General features: G+C 41.2%; 2 protein-coding genes across 2 annotated transcripts in view; one reads left to right on the forward strand and one right to left on the reverse strand.

The window, feature by feature from the left end:
• ANKRD45 (ankyrin repeat domain 45) overlaps nucleotides 1-18,084 on the reverse strand; it is a 46,113-nt gene extending 28,029 nt beyond the window's left edge. Inside the window, exons 1-3 of the mRNA XM_044003124.1 lie at nucleotides 17,950-18,084; nucleotides 2,839-3,169; nucleotides 78-245 (exon numbers count right to left, since the gene is read on the reverse strand). Coding sequence (XP_043859059.1) covers nucleotides 78-245; nucleotides 2,839-3,154 — 484 coding nt within the window. The 5' untranslated portion in view covers nucleotides 3,155-3,169; nucleotides 17,950-18,084. The remainder of the gene's footprint in view (nucleotides 1-77; nucleotides 246-2,838; nucleotides 3,170-17,949) is intronic.
• A 1,189-nt stretch (nucleotides 18,085-19,273) lies between these two features.
• KLHL20 (kelch like family member 20) overlaps nucleotides 19,274-23,840 on the forward strand; it is a 76,805-nt gene continuing 72,238 nt past the window's right edge. Inside the window, 2 exon segments of the mRNA XM_044005030.1 lie at nucleotides 19,274-19,651; nucleotides 20,968-21,033. Coding sequence (XP_043860965.1) covers nucleotides 21,011-21,033 — 23 coding nt within the window. The 5' untranslated portion in view covers nucleotides 19,274-19,651; nucleotides 20,968-21,010.

Genomic DNA, 23,840 nt, shown 5'->3' on the forward strand with positions numbered 1-23,840 from the left:
TGACTTAGTGACACAACCTCTGAATGAATGACTTTCAAGGCAAAAAGAAAAATGTTTCTAATTCAGGTCGCAGATACCTGCAAAGTCTAGATAATCCACACACTCCGTCTGGGAGTACCGAATAGCCACATCCCGGGCTGTTTCGTTACGGAAGGTCAGTGCTTCAACGTCAACTTCCATATCCACCAGGGCTTTCAAAGTCTCCACTTGGCCCCAGGCTGCAGCACAGTGTAAGAGTGTGTAACCTGACAGGGTGAACAAAGACAATCAAATCAAATACATCTGGATATTTCAGAGTACTTTTTCTTGTAGAAGAGATCAACATCAAAAATGCAGAGAGGGGGAGCCTTTGGATCACAAATTTGGAGCTGGAAGGGACCACAAAGGTCCCTAATAGGACCCCTCAAATATATAGATGAAGAAACTCAGATTCAGAGAAGGTATATTTGAGAACCAACCTCATTTTTTAAAACTCATCATTTAGGTTTTTAGTATTGAAAATAACAAGCAGACTCACTTTTGAATCCCCAAAACATTTATTCAGGCACTGAAAAGGCTTACAGTAAGGCAAAGAGTTAGAAAACTATTAGCAGTATAAGGATAAGGAACAGTAGTACAAGTGTACATTCTGTATGGTGTACATGTAGTATGATGAGATGAATATGCTCTCACACCTGGGGTGAGAATGCCCTTCTTTCAGATATGCCCAAATAGCTTTCTTGTCTCTCTAGAAGCTCACTCGATTAAATCAAGCACCTACCATGGACCAGGCACTGTGTTAGATGTTAGCAATACAAGGACAGAAGAGAAAGAATCCTTACCCTCAAGGAATTTACATTCTTTCAAAAGGAGACAACATGTGCATATATGTGTGTGTATGCATGTATGTATAAAATAAATAGGGGTTATTGTGAAGGAGAGGCACTAGAAGCTGGGAGAAACAGGAAAGACTTCATATAGAAGGTGATGAGTTGAACTTTAAAAGAAACTAGGGATTTAAGAGATGGAAAAAGGAACAGAGAGGATAAAGGGAGTGTTGTGAATGAGGAACAGCAAAAACAACAACAAAGTATGCCTGGATAGATCGTACATGGGAGATCATGATGTATAATAATCCTGAAAGGGGAGATTGAAGCTGGGTTGTGAAAGTCTTTAAGTAACAAATGGAGTTTTTTGCTTTTGCTTTTTAATCACAGTGGTAATAGACAGCCACTGGAATGTAATGAGCAAGAAAGTTACATGATCATACCGAGGCTTTAGGAAATCATTTTGGCAGTTCTGTGAGAAAATGGATTGGTGATAAGATAGGCTTGAGACAAAGAGGTCATTTTTTATCATTCAGTTATTTCAGTCCTATCTGACTCTTCATGACTCCATTTAGTGTTTTCTTGGCAAAGATACTGGTAGTAGTTTGCCATTTCCTTCTTTAGCTCATTCTACAGATGAGGAAACTGAAGCACAGGGTTAAGTGACTTACCCAGGGTCACATAGCTAGTGTCTAAGGCAGGATTTGAAGTCAGGTCTTCCTGACTCCAGGCCCAACATTTTATGTACTATACCACCTACCTGCCCCAAGGAGGCCATTTAGGAAGTTGCTATAATAGTCCAAGTAAGGCTATGATAAAGCCTTGAATTAGGCTTTGAAGATGTATGAGAGAGAGTAGAAAGGTGAAATTGATAAGATTTGACAAATGATTGGATATGTGGGGAAAAAGAGTTGTTGTTTGTCCTTCATTCTCAGAGATGACCATGATATCGGGATGATGTCATAACTTGCAGTGAATTGGATTTAAGTGAGAGAGGGCTGTGCAAAGTCACCAGACTCACTCTCCTCCAGAGCCATCTGGGTCCAGTAGCAAGATATATATCAAGACAACTGGAGATGGCCCCAGATGTTTGAAGGCAATTGGGGTTAAGTGACTTGCCTAGGGTCACACAGCTAGTATGTGTCTGAGGTGAGATTTGAACTTAGGTCTTCCCAACTTCAGGGCCAGTGCTTTATCCACTGTACCACCTAGCTGCCCAGGGTAAAGGGAGAGTGAGAGATCAGGGATGACATCAAGGTTGACTGGAAGGATAGTGATAACTTTTGATAGAAGTAGAAAAGTCTGAGAGGAAGAGAGGAAGTTTGAGGGGAAAGACAGAGTTTTCAATATGCTGAGTTTCAGATACCTATGGGACATCCAATTCAAAATATTCAACAGGCAATGTAGGGCATGAATAATATAATAATATTAAATATAATTATAAATATGATAATAATAATAATAATGCTCAAGAATAAGTAGGGTTAGACGTATAAATATGAGGATGACCTGCATAGAGAAGATCATTAAACCCATAACTGCATGTGTTTACTATAGGCCAGGGGTGCTTAACCTGGGGGTCTATGAACTTGTTAAAACTTTGTTAAAACTTTGGTAACTATATGTCAATATGATATGTTTCCTTTGTAATTCTATGTATTTTATTTTATGCATTTAAAAACATTCTACTGAGCAGGGGGTCCATAGCCTTCACCAAGACACAAAGAAGTCACTCTTCTAAAGAGGTAAAAGACTTCATCAGAAAGATGAAGGTGTCTGAGAGCCATTGGAACACTGGCTCCTCCAGTCAGAGGGAAGAGAGAGCTGAAAGAAAGTCATGCCTTTACACAACACAAGGGTCATTTAAACTGCCTTGCTTCTTGAGATACCTGTTGCCTATCTATAAGTGAAAGGAAAATATAAAAATGGCCGTCAAATTTACTCCACCTTAAATTAAAGATATTAGATCGCTTTGTTAGTTGACTGATTTCATTCCTTAGAAATAAGACCAAAAAAAAAAAAAATAGAATACCTCTAGCCGTTTTCTCATTCAGGTTGACACCATATTTTGCGAATACTCTAATCACGTCACTCTGTCCAGCCATGCATGCTGTAAACAACAAGTTCCTACCAATGACATCTTCTTCCATGACTAGCTGCATGGCTTCAGAGTGATAGGGATCTTCTGGGTCTTCAAAAATCCTCTGCAGTCGATCTATGTTTCCTGTAAGAATATGTCGAAGAAGAGGATTTAAACCAGGTATTTCCTCGGATTTCTCAGAAGTTTCTGGATCTTCGGAGACTTCTATTTCCTTGGGAAGAAGCTCTGGTTCTGGTAATGGATCCATTGTCTTGCATGACACCTGAGAGGGAAAAATGACTGATGTGAAAACTATTCCAAGCAGCCAAGCAATAGAGGTAGGGCACATATTGGGGGGCTAGAATTATGATGAGCTCACTGTGTTTGCTCATACAGGTCTGGGAAAATGTTGATTCTCCCTTTTGTCAGACAGGTGATATGGAAATTGATAAGTCTCTTTGACCAAGACTTGGGTGATCCAAGTCACATACCCCAAGACACTCATTGTAATATAGCCCACTGTCCATTATAATATTCATTTTCTCATTAATTGTTAATCAATCAAAGTTGATTGCCACTCTTAGAAACACTTATTCCTCCAAGAACATATAAACTGTGAACCCACTACCATGACGGGGTCTTTGATCTTCAAGATTGTCACTGACCTTTTCTTAACAAGCAAGATGGTTCAAATCTGGCCTCAGACACTTGACACTAAGTGTGTGACCCTGGGCAAGTCACTTAACCCTCATTGCTCCATTCCCCCCCCCAAAAAAAAAAACAAAAAATAAGCATGCTGGCATGCTTAATTATAAATTATAAATTTATAAAATGATTACATTACCCAAAAACTATGTATATCAAATATTTTAAACATCACAGCTATAAAGATGGAAGCGGGCAGCTAGGTGGCGCAGTGGATAAAGCACTGGCCTTGGATTCAGGAGTACCTGAGTTCAAATCCAGCCTCAGACACTTGACACTTAACTAGCTGTGTGACCCTGGGAAAGTCACTTAACCCTCACTGCCCTGCAAAAATTAAAAAAAAAAAAAAAGATGGAAGCCACTCAGACTAGAATTTAGTAAAAGGAGGAGAGCAGATAGGATTTTATTTTTGAGACTAGGCAATACTTTTAATGACCCTGAGTGGCCCCCACAAAAAAAAATTATAACCCTAGTATTTTTTTTAGTTGATGACACAAATTATCCATTTCTATCATCTCAGGAGAATCAAAGAGAAGGTGACTCAAATGAATGATCTCTTTGGGGAGAGAAACATATAGAAACAAGTTGAAAATATATGAGCTCATTCATTCTCTTAATCAAGTATATATCACTTCCCTCCCTAGCCATTTTCTCACCAGCTGCCTTGCCACAACTGCAAAATCCACCTCTCCATACTTTTTGGTTCTGAAACCATAAAAAAAAAAAATACTGCCATTGCTACTAGAAAGGATGTGCAATTCATTCCCTTAAATCAGTTTACCTCTTGACTCTACCTACTTATTTTTAATTTGTTTCCATCATTAAAATGAGTTCCTTTAGAGCAGTGACTGCATTTTGTGTCTTTCTTTGTATCTCTAGCACTTAGCAAGCACTTTAAAAAATAGTGGTTGAGGGGCAGCTAGATGGCATAGTGGATAAAGCAACGGCCCTGGATTCAGGAGTTCCTGAGTTCAAATCCAGCCTCAGATACTTAACACTTACTAGCTGTGTGACCCTGAGCAAGTCACTTAACCCCAATTGCCTCACCCTCCCAAAAAAATAGTGGTTGATCCAATAACTCATAAATAACCCTATAATTTTCCAAACCCAAGTGCCACCATTCTTCAGTATGTGCTGTCTTCTTTTTTTTGGGGGGGGGGGGGCCAGGACAATGAGGATTAAGTGACTTGCCCAAAGTCACACAGCTAGTGTCAAGTTTCTGAGGACAGATTTGAATTCAGGTCCTCCTGAATCCAGGGCCGGTGCTTTATCAACTGCACCACCTAGCTGCCCCTGTGCTGTCTTCTTTTACTAGAATGTGGTCCTTAACGACAAGGACTTTTGTATTTGTTCAAATCTAGCACTTAGCACACTGCTTGGCACATAGGAAGCTTTAATAAATGTTTTTATATTCATTAATTCAAGTACCTCCCATACAAAGTACAAAAGAAGGATGTCCAAAGTCTTGGAGCAAATTTTAAGCTTTGATAGCCTAAAATCGCATCAAGAGTTCTTTAATACCCTGTATAATATAGTACTGCTTTCTCTAATTTCTGTACCACGCAAAGATTACTTCCAGGAAAAACTTCAAGAAGGGAATATGACTAGAGCTGATACTAAAAAGACAGGTTTGCTTCAAGAAAGCAGCAAGTAATAAAATCCATGTCCTTAGATATTTATACACAAATGCACAAAGTATGGACAACAGGCAAGATAAACTACAAACCCTTCACATACATGCACACACACACTATCTTGATAAGCTAGATCATTGGCTAAAACTACTAAATGAAACTTAATAGGGTTAGTGTAAAATATTAAACTGAAATTTTAAAAGTATAAGGTAATAATAGTTAATAACAGGTAACATTTATATAGTGCTTATTATGTGCCAAGAACAGTGCTAAGGGCTTTATAATTATTATTTCATTTGATCCTTACAACAGCCCTGGGAAAATAAGAGCTATCATTCTCCCCATTTTACAGGTGAGGAAACTGAGGCAAGCCAAGGTTAAACAACTAGCCCAGGGGCACATAGTTAATAACCATCTGAAGCCACAATTGAACTCAAGTCTTCCTGACTCCAGGTGCTACTTACCGCACCATGGTTAAACAGCTTTTTTTTCTTAATAGTATTGTGTTTTATTTTTTCCAATTACATGTAAAGATAGTTTTCAGCATTCTTTTTTTTTTATTTTTTTGGTGAGGCAATTGGGGTTAAGTGACTTGCCCGGGGTCACACAGCTAGTAAGTGTTAAGTGTCTGAGGCCGGATTTAAACTCAAGTCCTCCTGACTCCAGGGCCAGTGATCTATCCACTATGCCACCTAGCTGCCCCAATCTATGAACAATCACGTTAAACGTATTTTCACATTAGTCATGTTGTAAAAGAAGATGCAGAACAAAAGGGGAAAACCACGAGAAAGAAGCAATTAAAAAACAAGAACAAAAGTGAAAATAGTATGCTTCAATCTACATTCATACTCCATAGTTCTTTTTCTGGATGTGGAGAGCATTTTCCATCATGAGTGTTTTGGAATTGTCCTGGATCATTGTATTACTGAGAAGAGCTAATTCTATTACAGTTAATCATCACATAATGTTACTGTTACTGTGTACAGTGTTCTCCTGGTTCTGCTCATTTCACTCTGCATCAGTTCATGTAAGTCTATCCAGGTTTTTCTGAAGTCATACTGCTCTCCATTTCTTATAGCATAATATTTCATTACATTCATATACCACAACTTGTTTAGCCTTTCCCCAATTAATGGGCATCCCCTGAATTTCCAATTATTTGCCACCACAAAAAAAGAGCTGTTATAAATATATTATACGATCTTTTTGAGATATAGACCTAGTAGTGTTATTGCTGAGTCAAATTGTATGCATATAGCTTTATAGCCCCTTGGGCATAATTTGCAAGCTTTTGTCCAAAAAAAATCAGTGGGGTTTTAGTGGGCTTTAATTTCAATATGTCAACAATGTGACATGGCAATCAAAACAATTAATGTAATCTTAGGCTTTGTTCAGAGTCATAGCATCCTGTTGTACTCTCACTTGGCCACTCCATATCTGGAACATTTTGCTTAATTCTGATTGCCACTTTTTAGGATGGAGTCTAATAAACTAGAAAACACCCAGAAGAGGCTGGACAGGAAGTAGGAGGGTTGTCACTTAGTTAAAGCAAAGATCTAAATCAACTCCAAATTAAAGGAAAGAAAAAATATTAAAAGACACTACATATAATTATAACAGCTCTAACCTGACCCATAACAAGCTATTGGCTTAAAAACTGGAAAATGATGATACTAAATGTGCTAATTACCATTTCCTAAAGAAGTTTAACTGATATAAAATAGTTACCAAACCAAAAGAGTCCAGAAACTGCCGGCCAATAGACATTTTATCTCCTTGCCAAGCAAAGGCATTTGAAAAACATTACCAAGCAGGATGAAAAACAGATGAGCAATATCACCTTGCAAAACAGTAAAAAGCAATGAAGGGGGAAACAATGCTGTAAAAAACTTAGCCTGAGACCCAACTAAGCCAGATCATCCCCAAAACTTATATGGGGGTAGATAAAACTGCAAAGAGGACAACATATAGATACAAAATGAAAAGGATCTGCCAGTATTTCTATAGTAATTTATTCTCATTATTGATAAATGAAACCAATCATTAGAACTCTAAAAATTCAATACATAATTGCTATATGAGTAAGTGTAATGGTATTTAAGAAGAAAACATTTGGAAAAGCTTCTGGGCCAGACCAAAGACGAACAAAGAGAATTTTAAAGATAATCAGGGACAGATTTTTAAGACATCTTAAGAGAAAGATTCCAAAATAATAGGGAAAAAGAAATCATAGACAATACTATTACCAAAAAAAGTCACTGAAAATGTTGTGAGATATCAGGCTGTTTTGAGGCCCTATGTCAAGAACCATCAATATGCCTCCTAACACTGAGAAAGGGAATATAACAAAAAGATATTAACAACTACCAACCTCCATGCCTGCTTACAATGTGCATTTCCTAAATGCTTTTCTACAGCTGAGCAAAGCAAGTCTTCACAGCCACACAACTGCCATAAAGATATAGAGAATATAAATAAAATCTCACTGTGTTTGTCTCTTAATTACAAAACAAATAAAACTGACTGTGTAGTGGGAAATGCAGCCTTAATGGCTCCACCTCAATCAGGTGTCGCCCTGAGATATGAATGAACATTATACAAGATTCCCCGATAGATGTTACCAGAGATAACTTTATTTGACGATTCAGTAATTATCAATACCAACTAAAGCATAAAACAGGGATACCAAAGGTATTTGCCACTATTGTAAAGAATGCTGCACAGAGTCCAAATGGAAGAAATATATTCCCAGTTTCCAGAAATATTTGCCCTCTCCAATTTAAGTAACTAACTTACACCCTTCCCCCATAGATTATGTATGTTGATGACTGGAGCTTGTAAAGGAAAAGCGGGAAAGAACCAGGAAAGAAGGCTCAGCAGATATTTTTGCCCTCACCTTACACCAGGAAAATATTGGAGGACCCTGGCTAATCGAACTAAAATCTTGGTAGTTATTCCATAGAGCCATGAGGCCTATGGGAAGAGAGAGCGGCTGAATGAGAGAGAGCACAAAGTGGAAAGAGGGGGATAGAGAGGGAGAGGGAGGAACAGAGGGACAGAGAAACAGAGAGACACAGAGACAGAGACAGAAACAGAGACAGAGACAAGAGATCCACTTTTCTCTTCCTCCATGTAGCAGTCAATTCATCAGCAAGCATTTATCAAATCTACTAAACGCCGGACACTGTGCTAAGCACAGGGATACAAAAATAAAATGAGATAACCTCCACTCTCAAGAAGCTAAGCACCGGGATACAAAGATAAAAAATAATAATAATAAAACAACATCCAGAAGCTGATATTCCATTAGGGAAGGAAACATGTACATAATATATATGTAAAATACACACAGGGCCTAGCCTTGAGATTTCATTGCTTACGGTAGAACTTCCTCTACCAGTATGGGTCAGCATATTCTCTTCAATTTATTTCCATGTTAACATTGCCTAGGGAGCACTAAGTGATTTGTTCAGACTCAAAGAATCAGGATGCCAGCATTTATTTATCCGTTTGTTTGTTTACTTATTTGTACAGAATGAATAGAAAACAAATACAAGGCAGAGAAGGACAGTGATGGCAGTTGGTTGGGAATAGGAAAAGCTTACTGTTGAAAGATGTGCCTGAGCTACATTTTAGAAAGTACAGGCACTAAGGAAACTAAGGGGAGGCCAGAGTGCATTGCAGGTATTGGAGATAATATAAAATCACAGACCTGGGAGGTGAAGTGTGTTGTGTAACGAATAGGGGAAAAAAAGCCAGTGTAGCTGGAACAGAGAATGTGGGAAGAGGAGTAATGTATAAAGAGGCTGCTGGAAAGATAGACCAGGGCCTAGTGGTTTGTTGTTGTTGAGTTGTTTCAATTGTGTCTGACGCTCTGTGACCCCATTTGGGGTTTTCTTGGAAAAGATACTTCAGGAGTTTATCATTTCCTCCTCCAACTCATTTTATAGATGAGGAAATGAGGCAAACAGGGTATAGTGACTTGCCTGGAATCCAGCCTGGAGGCAGCCAGTGGTGAGAAAAGAGGGCTGGCCCCAGAGTCAGCAAATCTGGCTTTCCCAGCAACCAATTAACCCAGTCTCCTCTTGATAAAAGCTGAATCTTATCTACCTGCAGGGCAGGTGTGAGGATAAAATGAGTTCACATATGCAAAGCTTCCAAGGGCTATAGACAGGTTGCTCATTTCTTTTAGGATTTCCTTTAAAGAGGGTCATACAGCTAATAAACATCTGAGGTCAAATTCGAAATCAGGAAAATGAGTCTTTATGACTCTAGGCCCCCCGCACTTTGTGTACTATCACACCCCGTAGTTGCCCTCAGGCCGAGTGATAAAGGGCTTTAAAAGACAAATAGAAGGTTTTCTATTTGACCCTAGAGACAATATGGAGCTAGGGAAATTTATTGAGTAGGGAAGTGATATGTTTAGATCTGCATTTATGGAAAATCACTTTGACCGCTGCAAGGATGGATTAGAGTGGGAAAAGAGGAGGCAGGGAGACCATTTAGAACCATCTCAGTAGCCTAGGTCTGTGGGGATGAGAAGCTAGTGGTAGTGTGAGCAGAGATAACAGACATGATAGAAGAGATGTCATGGAAAGAAAAAAGTGCAAGGCTTGGCGACCAATTAGAAAAATATGAAGTGAGGAAGACAGAAGAGTAAAAGAGAACATTGCTGAGGAATATTAAGGGGTTCCCTGAACTTGCCTTTTTGAGATGCCACATTTTCCCGAAACATTGGACCTAGAGCATGCAGGAGGCCTGAACATGTCAAGGATGAAGCCCACCCCCCACCCCCCTCAGGATGACATAATGTGTTGTTTGCATCCCAAGCTAGACTCCCTGTGTATCCTTGGGAGTCAAGAGAGACTCCTGTCATTCTGCACTAGACTGGGAAATTGCTTCTGCAGCTGGGACTCTGTAGACAAGTGGACCATCATATTTTCATGGCCTAACAGTTCCCAAGGAGGAACAGCTAGGTGGTGCAGTGGATAGAGTGCTGGCCTTGGAGTAAAGAGGACCCAAGCTCAAATCTCACCTCAGACATTTATTAGCTGTGTGACCCTGGGCAAGTCACTTAACCCCAATTGCCTTAGAACATACAGGGTCATCTCCAGTCATTCTGATGTATATTTTGCCAAAGTACCCAGATGGTTCTGGAGGAGAGAGAGAGGTTGGTGACCTTGCACAGCCCTCCCTCACTTCAACTCAATTCAGTGCAAGTCATGACATCAAGCTAATGTCATCTTCCTCTTCAAGTACAAAGGACAAAGAACAGCTTTTGCCATCATCTTTCTCCTTCCCTTCTGAGGGGTTTTGTCCTTTTCCCTTCTTTACTGCACTTTTCCCCCTCCCATGCCCTGCCCCTTTAGGTGGAGATGTGTGTTTTCTCCTCCTTCCTTAGTCCTACTGTTATAAATATGCAAACTTCTTTATGGATTGTGAACTCTTTGGGGTCCACGTGCATTCTCTTGTAATATACCTAGTTTTCACATAAATTTAGTGAAGTTGTGATTCCATGTTGACAACACCAAGGTTACAAACCTGGGAGACTAGAAGAATGTTGATAGTTTAGACAGAAATAGGCACATTCAATAGAGGGGAGGATTTGGGAAGAAAAATAATGAGCTCTGGTTCAGACATGTTGCGTTTGAGATGTCTCGGGGACTTTCAGTTCAAAATGAGCAAAAGGCACAGTAGTTAATGATAAAGGACTGGCTCGTGTGATAGAAACTCTGGCTGATTATTGAGATCAGTGAATATTCTGTGTAGAGGAAATAATTAAATCCCTGGGATCTGAGGAGGGCAGAGCTTTGGTGTACATATAAAGTCAGGGGAAGGGTTGCGGATGATGAGCAAGCAAAAAAGCCTGAGAAGGACTGGTCAGACTGGCAGGAGGGGAACCAAAGCAGTGGGCTGGTCACAGAAGAAGAACAAAGGATAACAAAGGGACAGTCCAAATGCTGCACAGATGCCCAGGAAATTTGTCTCGTCGACATGGCATAGTGGAAAGAGTGCCTGGTTTGGTGTCAAATTGCCTGGGCTCGTATTCCAGGTCTGTTACTTTCTGTTACTTATATGACCTTTGTCAAACTGCCTGACCTTTCTAGGCCTCAGTTTCCTCATTTGTAAAATAGGTCAATTGACCTCAGAGGTCCTTTTTATGATCCTTTGGTCTTATGAAGGTTTACACACACACACCTCTCCAGCCCCAACTCCAGGTCGTTGGATGGATCCTCTCCACAGAATTTAAGGGAGTGTCGGGAAAATTTTAAAGTCCGACAGAAGAACAAAAATAACAAAGTTTCCAGGCTGAAGCAAATAGGTTTATTGAGAGAGGGTTAGTCCCCCAACAAAGCCAATAGGTTTATTGAGAGGGTTTTAGCCTCCCAATAAATCGGGTCATCCAGGCATTGGGCCTGAAAGACCCAGAATTACACAATCCATGGGTTTATATACCCTTCCAAAATTTACATTTGTACAGCATTATATCATTAATTGTACTTCTAAAATTAAAACATATTCTTGGGAAATATGAGGAACTACCTAAATGACCATAAATGTCAGCATTATGATGACAATAGGGTGGGTCATTGTTAGGCCACCGGTCAGTAGCATGAACTCTTTATAGAAAAGTATGTCACTCGTGATTATTAAAATATAGCATTGCTGACAGCTAGATCTTGTGACATTACCTAATGCTTGACATCAGAAAATTAGGAAATAGGAGAAAAGACTTCACCTTTTGACCTTATGTAATCTAAATATAATAATATCTAAATATAATAAATCACAATTTTTTAGTTAATATATTGATTATTATCTTAATCAAATAACTTATAACTATGGTAAATCTCTTATAACTAAGGGATGGGGAAAATCTCACTCACAGGAGAATGTGGTCAAGAACAACTTGGGATAAGTTGTCAATGGGTTGTGATATGAAGAAATACTAGGAACACCCACATTGCTGAAATTAAGCATCCACTAAATTATCAAAATATGCAGTTCTCTGCAAGGAGTATAGAAAAAGTATTAAAAATAAGAACATGTTTCCCTAGCATTGTTTAGAAGAAAGGGTGCCCTGACCAGTCAAGTTGAATATCCTTGTCTGCCAGCAGATAAAGCCTTACAGTGAAGCATATAGCAAGCTGTTACAACTAGATCAGTCAGCTTCCTTTGTCATGACTATAATTATCGAGCAATCCTGTGATAGTAACTTTGCTTACCAAATAAACTTTCCTATCTGAGAGAGACTGTATTGACAAGATGACAACAGCATTCTGGTCTGTTTAACAATTTTGTCAGTGTAAATTCATAAACTGCCTTTCTGGTTTATAAAACTGTCTTTTTAAAGTTAGTGTGAATCAATCCCCTTCCGGTCCTACTCACATCTTGGTGAAAAGATAAAATTAAATTTCTAAACTTGTACACCTGAAGACCAAACCCTGGGACCCCTGGTGACCCTATCAAGATGAAGGTACTCCATTAAACACTGATCTGTGTCTCTTTTTTTCTTTTTTAATCACTCAATTACACAATAATCATCCCCAACTCGGGCTAAAAGATATACCTGAGGATACTATGGAATTATGAGATAGTGATGTGGTATAAATGGAAAGAAAACTATTATTTATAAGAAGGCCTATGTTCTAGATTTGCCTCTTGTCACTAATTAGCTCTAACCAAGAACAAATCATTTAACTTTTCTGTACCTGAATTCCCTCATTCCTCAAAAAACGGGAATACCTATTCTACTTTTTCAGTTTGTGGGCAATTAACTGATAAAATATATGTAAAATATTTTGGAAGGTATAACATTTTATAAATGTCAGGAGTATCATCATCATTATTATTCTAAATCTCATCTTTTTCAATGGGGTTCAGATACAAGTGGTCCTTCCAGAAGTGGTTATTATTATTATTATGGTGGTGATGGCAATGGTGATGGTGATGGTGATGGTGATGTGGTGAGGGTGACAACAACAACTACCTCCATAGGAGAAGCCCTCTACCACCTGACACTCAAGAGAGCTGCCCCCAGGCTCAAGAAAATCCCTGAGAACACTTCCCAAGACAGCATCCATTCTTTCCCGTATCTAGGGGCTCTCTGCAGAAAGCAACATGATACAAGGATCAGAAAAGCAGGTGGAAGAGAGAGGCATTGAGATGTGGATGCAGAGAGACTTCTCTGAGAAAGGGGGTGTGATCCTATGCTATTGCAGGAAGGGCAAGGAGAGAAGAACCCCTGTAATGTCCCTGATTGTAACACACATACACACACACACACACAGATCAGGTGCCAGTGAGAGACTCAGAAATGTTACCCTTGGCAAAGGCCAAAAGATGTTAGGAACATCTAGGAGATAGTCAGTGCTCTACCCGACACTGTCCTGCTACTTCCTGTCCCCCCATTATCCTGGCCAAACTGGACACAGCTCTTACCTATCCTTGCATTGCCCCCCCCCTTACTGATCTCTGGGCTATAGGCTTCCTCCGTTACCGTGGTAATCTCTGCCTCCGCCTTCATTGGGCAGCTGCAGATGGAAAGCAGTTGGAGACTGGGAGGCAGAGGCTCAGCATCTTGCTACCCATTCCCCTGCAACCAGAGCAAGGCAGGCAGGCAGAGAGCCAGGTCCCTCCCTCCCTCCCTCCCTCCCTCCCTCCCTTCCTCCCTCTCCGTCCTCAGACCCGATTCTAGACCCTAACCTCTGTCCAGCACCACGTGTGCTTTCAGCCATCTCCAGGAGGTAAAGATTTTAACATTAAAAACAATGCACACATGGGGGCAGCTGGGTGGCGCAGTGGATGGAGCACCGGCCCTGGAGTCAGGAGTACCCGAGTTCAAATTCGCCCTCAGACACTTAACACTTACTAGCTGTGTGACCTTGGGCAAGTCACTTAACCCCAATTGCCTCACTAAAAAAAAAAAAAATGCACACGTTGGGTCCCAGCCTTCCCCAGCCTTAGCTTTTGCTCTCTAAGAGGAAGGGTTTCTGATGATGATTTTTAAAACCTGCAAGACACTAAAAGAGGCCCCCGAGCTTGATCTTGATCTTTCTGCCTTGATTTATTCTAGTACTAACTGAGAACTATTATTAAACCCGGACTTGTTGTCCAGGACTACCTTGGATACTCCGTGAAACAAATTCCAAGACATGATGCCTGATTTTTAGAAATTTAAAATCCCAAGCTGACAACATAAAAGAAAATCCCGAGAATCCTGGTAAGAGTCAATGAAGTAAGAGGCAGCTAGGTAGCGCAATGGATAGAGCGACCGGCCCTGGAGGTCAGGAGGGACCTGAGTTCAAATTTGACCGTAGACACAACACCTACCAGCTGTGTGACTCTGGGCAAGTCACTTAACCCCAATTGCCCTCACCAAAAAAAAGAAAAAAAGAAAAGAAAAAGAAGAGGTCAATGAAGTAGCAAGTGCCAAAGTCACAATTAAGTAAATGTTTCTTAATCTATTTAGAGACTGGTCTTTTGCGTGGGTGAGGGAGAATAAAATGACTGCTTCACTATACCATTCCATCAAGTTAAGACTTTTAGGAAGTAGAACTTTAGGATCCTGGATTTAGAGATGAAAGGAACCCCAGAGGTCACCTATTTCCAATCCATTGTAGGATTTAGAGTGAGATCATCAAAGTTTCAATTTTGCAAATGAAGAAAACCAGGCTCAAAGAAAAGGAAATATCTTACTCCAAATCAACTAGTATATAAGGAAGTGAGATAGGTCCATTTCAAACCCCTCTACTGTACTTTTTCAATCCCAGAGGGAAGGAGAGAGTTGGCAAAGCTAAGGGGGGAACCACCTAGGTGCCAGAGAGTAGCAAGAATTAAACATATAGAACAAGGAGGAGAACCAGTATATCCAGAAGATTTATCAGTTAACAATACCCAGATGCTTTTGTTTTACTAAAGAAACAAATACTAGAGACTGCAGGCATTGATGAGAGAATGAGGGCTACTTTCTGTTGATTATCACCAATCTGTCCTGCTTCTATCTTATTTGTTACATAACCGTTTACATGTTGTCTCCCCCTAATCAGACTGAGCTCCTTGAGAGCAGGAAATGTTCTTTTACCTTTCTTTGGATCTCCGCACGGGACCTGGCCCATAACAGACACTTAAGAAATGCCTTGTTGAGTCCGACCAACAATATTCTCCTTGAAATGTATTTCTGAAGAACAAGGCCCAAAACAACCAATCATCACAGAGGAGCTGTGTGAAATAGCACAGTCAGCAAACACACAGAGCCACATTCTGGAGTACAGACTAAAACCGGATTCAAACATATAATGGGCACAGTGGATAGAGCACCAGCCCTGAGTCCAGGAGTACCTGAGTTCAAAATCCGGCCTCAGACATTTAACACTTACTAGCTGTGTGACCTGGGCAAGTCACTTAACCCCAATTGCCTCACTAAAAAAACAAAAACAAACAAAAACCATAAAATGGGAAATGTTGAACAAAAATAAATAAAAATACAATAACATGTAGAAAATATTAAAAATTCTAAATTAAGCCATATATGAGCAACAAAGGTCCTTAGGTATGCTTGAGGGGGCCCCATTTCTACTTGAATTTGATACCACCAGAGTGATGAGTAGTTAGTTGGTCAAGTAGGAATCAGCAGACACGGGTTTGAATCCTGCTGCTGATATTTTACGTAGCTGTGTGGCCACAGGCAAGTCATTTTACCCTCTGGGAGCTCCAGTTTCTTCATCCATAAATGGGGATAAAAATAGCACCTATCTCCCAGGGTTGTTTTAAGAATAAAATGAGATATTTGTAAGATGCTTTGCAAACCTTAAAGTAGAACCACATGCTAGCTAAATGATTCTCTATTCCTACTTGCATGTTGCAAAATGCTCCTGGTGAAGCAACTGTGTTAAATCCACTACAACTGTGTTAAGTCCACCACAGGTTTGTTATCAAGCTTAGCCAGATCCTCACTGCTACAGGCCAGCTCCTTTATTCCTTCCCAAGTGACTCTCTAGTTGTACAACAATTCCCCATAGTGGTTGTCCCAAAACTTCTTTCCTCAAGCCTCTTGAACTGCACCATCCCACTCCTTTCAGCAGAGACCTTGTCTCTGAGAAAAGATTTTACTGAGAACAGGCTATGCTGGTATTCTACATCTCAAAACCCCTCTACATCCACGTCCCACTCTTTCCTGTTTTTTGCTCCAACCTTTGAGAGAGAAGTAGTTCTTCTCCGTTTTTGAGTCAACCCCTCTACTTGTATCCTTGATCCTATTCCTTCCAATCCCCTGTTATATCTCTAATCTTTAGTCATCTCTCTAATCTTCAGTCTCTTCCCACCTACTGGCTCCTTCCTTGATGCTTATAAACACACCCAAACCTCTTCCACCATTAAAAAGCCTTAATTTGACCCAGGTAACTCCTCACATAACCATCTGATACCTCCCTTCCCTTTCATAGCTTCCTGGAAGAAAGCTGTTAACAACCACTGTGTTCACTTCACCACCCACTCATTTCTCAACCCTTTGAAATCTGGTGTCTGATTCTGCCACACAAATGAAATTGCCCCCTCAGAGGCTACCAACTTTTTTTTTTTTTAATGCTAAATCCTTTTTTTTTTATATAAAGTTTTTATCATTTGACTCTTCAACACTGGACATTTTTGACCACCCCTCATCTCCGGAATACTCTCCTCTTTTAGCTTCCACGACACTGTTTGCCCTCTTCAGTCTCCTTTGATGCACCTTGATGGAGGCCACATCCTTTGAGAATTTCCCAAGGTTCTCTTCTGGTCTCTCTTATCTCTCTACCCACTCTCCCTTGGTGACCCCAAAGGAGATCACCTTCTGGACATCTCCATCTGGATGTTCTATAGGTATCTCAAACTCAGTATGTCCAAAACATAATTCATTATCTCCCCCCCTCCCAAAAAAAAACCAACCCTGTCCCTCCTCCAATCTTCCCTATTATTGTTGTGTGCCAACACGCTTTGGGCCACCTAACTTGATATCCTCATAGTCATCCTCAATTCTGCCCTCACTCTTACCTTCTACATCCAATCCGTTGCCAAGTCTTGACAGTTCAACATCTCTACTAAATCCACCCCCTCCTCTCCATTCCTGCAATGCTATTATCTGCACTATTATGTGGATACTAAATCCACCCTCTCCTCTCTATTCATGCGATGTCATTATCCACATGATTATCTGGACAACAGTCTAGACTATTGTAATAACCTCCCAATCGTCTCCCTGTTTCCAGTCTCTCATTTCCAATACATCTTCTACCACAACCAAATCATATTTTTAAAGCATAAGCCTGCCCGTGTCACTTCCCTGTTTACTTTAATGCCTCACTAATTCCACTCAGATAAAATTTGCGCTTCTCATTTTGGCACTGAAAGTCTTTCCTACTCGGCCCAGCCCCTGCTGTCCGCGCCTCCCCCCAGTTCATCACTTTGGGTATCAAGTCTGATTATGCACATGTCCTCCCCACCCCCACCCCAACCTCCCAGAGAACGCAAACTCCCGAAGGCAGGGTCAGTTTCACTTGGGTCTTAGCCTCCACAAGGCCTGGCGGCTTCATCCCTTCCATTTGTGATTCTCCTTGGTGGTTCGGCTCGTGGGATTATGGATTTAGAGCTGGAAGTGATCTTCGAGGTCAGTGTCCACCTTCCCTCCCCGCCCTCCCCCTGCCAATTTCATAGGGGGAAAAGCTAAGGCGCAGAGAGATGGACTTACCCAGGGTCACTTGCTTAATTCGTCAGCCTCTAAGGCAGAATTTGACGGCGGCCTCAGAGGGAGTTTATTCTGCCAGTGAAGATTAGCAGCTACTTTGCCACTCTGATATTCTTGAAGGGACAATGAGAAGTTAAGTGACTTGGACACCTCACCCTGACAGTCTGCAGGTCGGCCTGAATCCCAGGGAGGTCTCTATCCAGTACGCAGCATTGCACAATCCTTAATAAATGCTTTTTAAATTGAATTGAATTGAGATCTCCAGGACTGTTTCTAGGACATAGGACTGAAAGCCTGGGATATTGAGCTGATAGGAAATCAATCGGTATACATCCATCCCTCCCCGTTAACCTGTCTTCTGAAATGCCTCTTCATGGAGGGGAGAGGGCAGGGGGCTTTGTACACAGTGGTGGGCGCGTTGTCTCCCCCTTTAGACTATGAGCTCCCTGACAGTAGGGCTGTCTCTGGCCTTTCTTGGCATGCCTAAGACAGGGCCTGGCCCACAGGAGGCGCTTAATAAATGCCTCCCTGACTTTGCCGTCCAAACGAGCGCCCCCGCTCAGGGTACCACACTCGAAAGGCCTCTTTCTCTTCCCCGTCCCGTGAGAGCCTCCCGGAACCCTTTTCGGGAGGGACCAGTTTCCTCTCGACGCTCTCTTGGCACCGGACCACTTCCGGCCGCTGGACAGAGACGAGCAGGAAGTGGCTCTGAGGGCTTGGATCCTGCTGTTGAGGAGGCGGGGCGGTGGCTGCGGCGGCGGCGGGGGCGGGTGTGTGTTTGGGCTGGGTGAGTGAGGGGCCCCGCGGGGCTGAGGAGGGTGCCCGCCGCCGCGGGCAGCGCCCACAGGGTGGGTCTAGCGCCGCGCTGTTCACCGGGTGCGGGCACCCTCGCCCTTCTGCTGTCACCGCTCCCCGGCCGTCCCCTCCCCTCCCCCCCCCGGGCGGTCGGGCGGGGTCTCCTCTGCCGGGGGCCGGGGGGCCGGGCGGGGGCACTTGTCGCTGACAAGCCCTGGGAGGGGAGGCGTGGGAGCTGCGCTGACGGGCTCCCGAGGGAGCGCGCTGGCCCCGCAACCGCCGCCCCCCGCCCCTTCCCAGGGTTCGGACCCCCAGCACTGCCTCCGCCCGGCTGACCTTGGGCAAGTCATTTCTCCCGTCGAGGCCCTTCTTCTCCTCGAGCACGGAACGAAAGGATAGGGCTCCAGGGAACCTCCTGGCGCTAATCTGGGACCCTGAAGTTGTCTCGCGCTTGGAGGCCGGAGCGAGACCCGCGAGAGGTGGCTTAGAGGGCCCGACGGGGTCCGAGGACCCAGCTCCAAACCCGCTTCTTCTGGCTGCCTGAGTGACCTTGGGCGAGTCACCTAATCCTCTCCGGGCCCCCGGCTTGCTCCCTCGCGGAGTGATGGACAGGGACCAGAACGTTTCTCTGGCCCTCCCAGACAGCTCCGAGCCTCCCGGGCCCCTCCGCCAGCGAGCACCTCCTCACCCTGGGTCCAGCCTACTTCCTACGCTTATCCGTCATGACCCCCCTCCTCTTTCACTCTTGTCCGTTTAAACTGACCTCGCTGTCCCTCCCCCCCCTTCTTTGCTCGAGCCGGATGACGTGCACGACCCCCTCCCCTGGGGCTCTTAGAAGCCTTAGCTCCAATGCCAGCTCCCAGCAAGGCCTTTCCTAGACCCCTCAAACGCCCCCACCCTCACCCCCAAGGTAAGAAAAAAAATATTGTGGTGTTTATTTGCATCGATTATTGTGCACGTATGCAAACATGTCCCCCAGGAAATACACATATATGTGTACTCGTTGTACACATGTAGAGGGAGGCAGTGAATGGAGTGCCAAGCCTGAAGTCAAGAACTCTGAATTCAAATTTTACCTCAAACACACTTAGAAACTGACTCTGGGAAAGTCACTCTATTCCCCTTTTTGCCTCATTTACCCCCCATCCGTATAATAGGGATAATAATGATGATGATGATAATAGCACCTCCACCCAGGGTTCTGTGAGGATCAAATGAGATAATAATTGTAAAGGCTCTCGCACAGTGTCTGGCACATAGTAAGTATAATAATAAATGTTTGCTACTATTAAGTATATTTATATTCATATATCATATAAATATAGAGAACCGCCTAGTATGGTGATAGAGCACAGGCTTTTATACCAGGACAATCTCAATAACACCTGCGACCTTTGGACAAATCACTTAACCTCTCAGTGCTCTAGTCAACTCTTTAAGACCAGAAGTTATGGAGAAAGCACTAGCCTAAGTTGGGTAGAGGGAGGTTCTTCACTTGAGAGTTACTATACAAAAAATTCACAGGTCGGGGCCCTGTACTTTTTCTTAGGTGTGTAATGTATAATGCATAATGTGTATCCTCACAGAATGTTAAGTTCCTGAGGCCAGAAACTTTTTCTTTGTGTTTTTGTATCATCAACTTGCACTTATAAATGCTTCTTCATTTATTGTTGTTGAAAGCTGACATGTTTTGCTTGTCCTTCAGACATGGGACCTCAGGAGCAGAAGGGTGTGTGTGCATGCGTGGGTGCATGTGTGTGTGTTTGGAGATGTATTTTCCTTTGATTCTATTGGACAATAATGCATTTTAAGAGGTCTTCAGATCAATGTTGAACAAGGAGGGGGCCTTTTCTGTTCAACCTCTCATTGTAAGTAAGACTAAGTTCCAGGCAGTGCCAGTACTCTCTGGATGCTCCCTAAAATTAAACAACAATGATGTTAAAATTAAAGAAAGGCAAGTTTACTCTGGTAGCCAATCGCCTTATTTCCCTTTAAGACAATGAAATAACATTGTCTAGTTTATCCAGGGTTTTAGTTAGTATTAAAGCCAGTTTATTTTTAGCCTACAGAAATTTGAGTATTAAATCTTTGAATTATAGAGTACTGTAATTTTAAAAATCCATAGCCCCTGAACATAGAAAATGAATGAATTTATTCTTTAGAACTAATATTGGTGACAAGAAGGGTGACAACTTTCTTTAAGGTTAATGCTTTTCTGTTTTTTAGATTGAGCTTTAAAATTTGGAGTGAAGTATTCTCTTCATGGTGCATGGACGGAAAGCCAATGCGCAGGTAAGAATTTAAAAAGGACATAATTTTGATAGTTAAATTCCAGCAACTGATGATCTAAGATCTTTTAGAAAATTTAGACAAGCTTTATTTATGCAAAAATTAATTTCCCTTTTCAAAAAGAAACTAATAAAATTATTACAAATTAATATTAGGAAATCAAATGTTATAGAACAAAGCTTATAGTAACATATTTTTGTCTGTATCTAATCTGTTCGCATAGGGAACTCTTGGTATGGAATCCCCTACCGTTACAGATCAGCAAATTGTTTTTAACTTACAATCTTAGAATGTTGCTCGATAGTAGTAGACTCTATCTATTATAATTCTTATATAGTCCTGAACTGTGTTTTGAATGTAGCTTTAAACTACGTGCTTTAATTTTGCATAGCATTATTCTTTTTCTATGCAAGTTATTGGAACATTTTTGTAGCATATATCAGTAACCATATTACAGTATTGTGTAGGGGTTAGCAAAGACTTAAATTCCCAAAAGAAAGGGGGAGGGTTGTTGTTTCTTATTGTAACTGATGACTATCATTCATTCTTTGTTATGGAATGTACTTCTAGCCTGATTCTGGTTTTGTTAGCTTCTAATTTTTTAGAATATGTTATGTTAATAAATTAAACAAGTTACTAAGAAGATCTGCATTGCAGGTCAGAGTATTTGAGGTCTAGGAAGACTATTAGACATGATAACTTGAGCAATTGAAAAATAAAACATTCCTGAAGAAAAAATTTGGCAACTTGAAACCTCTTAGAATCTAGTCCCAGTTCTCCCCCTTTCTTCTTTTCTCCAATTGTCATTCCTCTCAAATGACATTGGAATCCTTATTGAAACTCACTCAACAGTATAAATCACCATAGTAATCTAGTGTTTGATAAACCCAAAGATACCGGCTTTGGGGACAAAACCTTACCATTTGGTTTGTTTGTTTGTTTTGTGGGCAGTGAGGGTTAAGTGACTTGCCCAGGGTCACACAGCCAGTGAGTGTCAGGTGTCTGAGGGCTGGATTTGAACTCAGGTCCTCCTGAATCCAGGTCTGGTGGCTTTTATCTGCTGCGCTACCTATCGGCCCCAAGAACTTACCCTTCGTCAACGGTATGTGCAGAAACTAGGTATAGATCAATGTCTTACAACCAGATAAGATCAAAATGGTATATGATTTAAACATAAAGAGTAATACCATAAACAAATTAGGAGATCAAGGAATAGTTTACCTGTCAAATCTATGGAAAAGGGAAGAATTTATGACCAAACAAGGGACAGAGAACATTACTAGATGTAAAATGGATGATTTTGAATATTTAAATTAAAAAGGGATTTCAAAAGAGTACAAATCAAAAAACAGGTAGAATACCACAGGTGATGATCCCAACAGTGATGGGAAGCTCTCAAGTATGAAAATTTAAAGGGAAAGATAAAACATTTGTGATAAAGAAAAGAGAATATTGTCTAAAATGATTGATGTGGATACACAAAGCACTCATTGACAAATCTGAAAAAGACATGTACAGGGGGCAACTAGGTGGTGCAGCAGATAAAGCACCGGCCCTGGATTCAGGAGGACCTGAGTTCAAATCCAGCCTCAGACACTTGACACCTACTAGCTGTGTGACCCTGGGCAAGTCACTTAAACCCAATCGCTTCACCAAAAAAAAAAAAAAAAGAAAAGCAGAACGCTGGGAAACAATTTTTACAGGGAAATGTCTCTGATACAGCCCTCATTTCTCAACTATATAGAGTACTGAGTCAAATTTGTAAGAATACAAGTCATTCCCCAACTGATAAATGGTCAAAGGATATGAATAGGCAGTTTTCAGATGAAGAAATCAAAGCTGTCTGTAGTCGTGGAAAATGCTCTAAATCACTATTGATAAGAGAAATGCAAATTAAAACAACTCTGAGATATTAACCTCACATCTCTCAGATTGGCTAATATGATGGAAAAGGAAAAGAATAAATGTTGGTAGAGATGTGGGAAAACAGGGACACTAAGCCACTGTTGGTGGAGTTGTGAACTGATCCAGCCTTTCTGGAGAGCAGTTTAGAACTATGCCCAAAGGGCTATAAAACTGCATACTATTTGACCCAGTAATATCACTTATAGATCTATATCCCAAAGAGATCCACAAAAGGGGGAAAGGACCTATTTGTGCAAAAATAGTTATAGCAACTCTTTTCGTAGTGGCAAAAAACTGGAAATCAAGAAGATGTCCATCAATTGGGGAATGGCTGGACAAGTTGTGGTATGTGATTGTCATGGAATATTACTGTGCTATAACAAATGACGAGCAGGCTAGTTTTAGGAAAACCTGGAAAGATTTATATGAAATGATGCAAAGTGAAATGAGCAGAACAGGAGAACATTGTACGCAGTAATAGCAATATTGAACAATGAACAATGACTAAGCCCAGCAATATAGTGATCCAACACAATTCCAAAGGACTCAATGGGAAATGCTATCCACCTCCAGAGAAAGAACTGGTGGTGTCTGAATATAGATCAAAGCATACTGTTGTTCACTTTCTGTATTATTTCTTCTTTTAGGTCTGTCTTCTTTCACAATATGACTAATATGGTTAAAAAGAAAGAAAGAAAAAGAAACGCGATCAGTATAATTGTGGGGTTTTTATCTAGTAGAAACCAAAAACAAATTTGTATTTCTAAATTATCTTCTTACTTGATATTTCATATAACTTCTAGACAATTGTTAACTTCAAATCATAAATTATACAGTTCTGTCAGACCATTTTAAGAGAAGAAACATTTTGTAGTTTGGATATGATTTATGCCTGGTTCCAGGAA

Source organism: Dromiciops gliroides, chromosome 4 (genome assembly GCF_019393635.1).
Source record: "Dromiciops gliroides isolate mDroGli1 chromosome 4, mDroGli1.pri, whole genome shotgun sequence".
NCBI classification, from domain to species: Eukaryota; Metazoa; Chordata; class Mammalia; order Microbiotheria; family Microbiotheriidae; genus Dromiciops; species Dromiciops gliroides.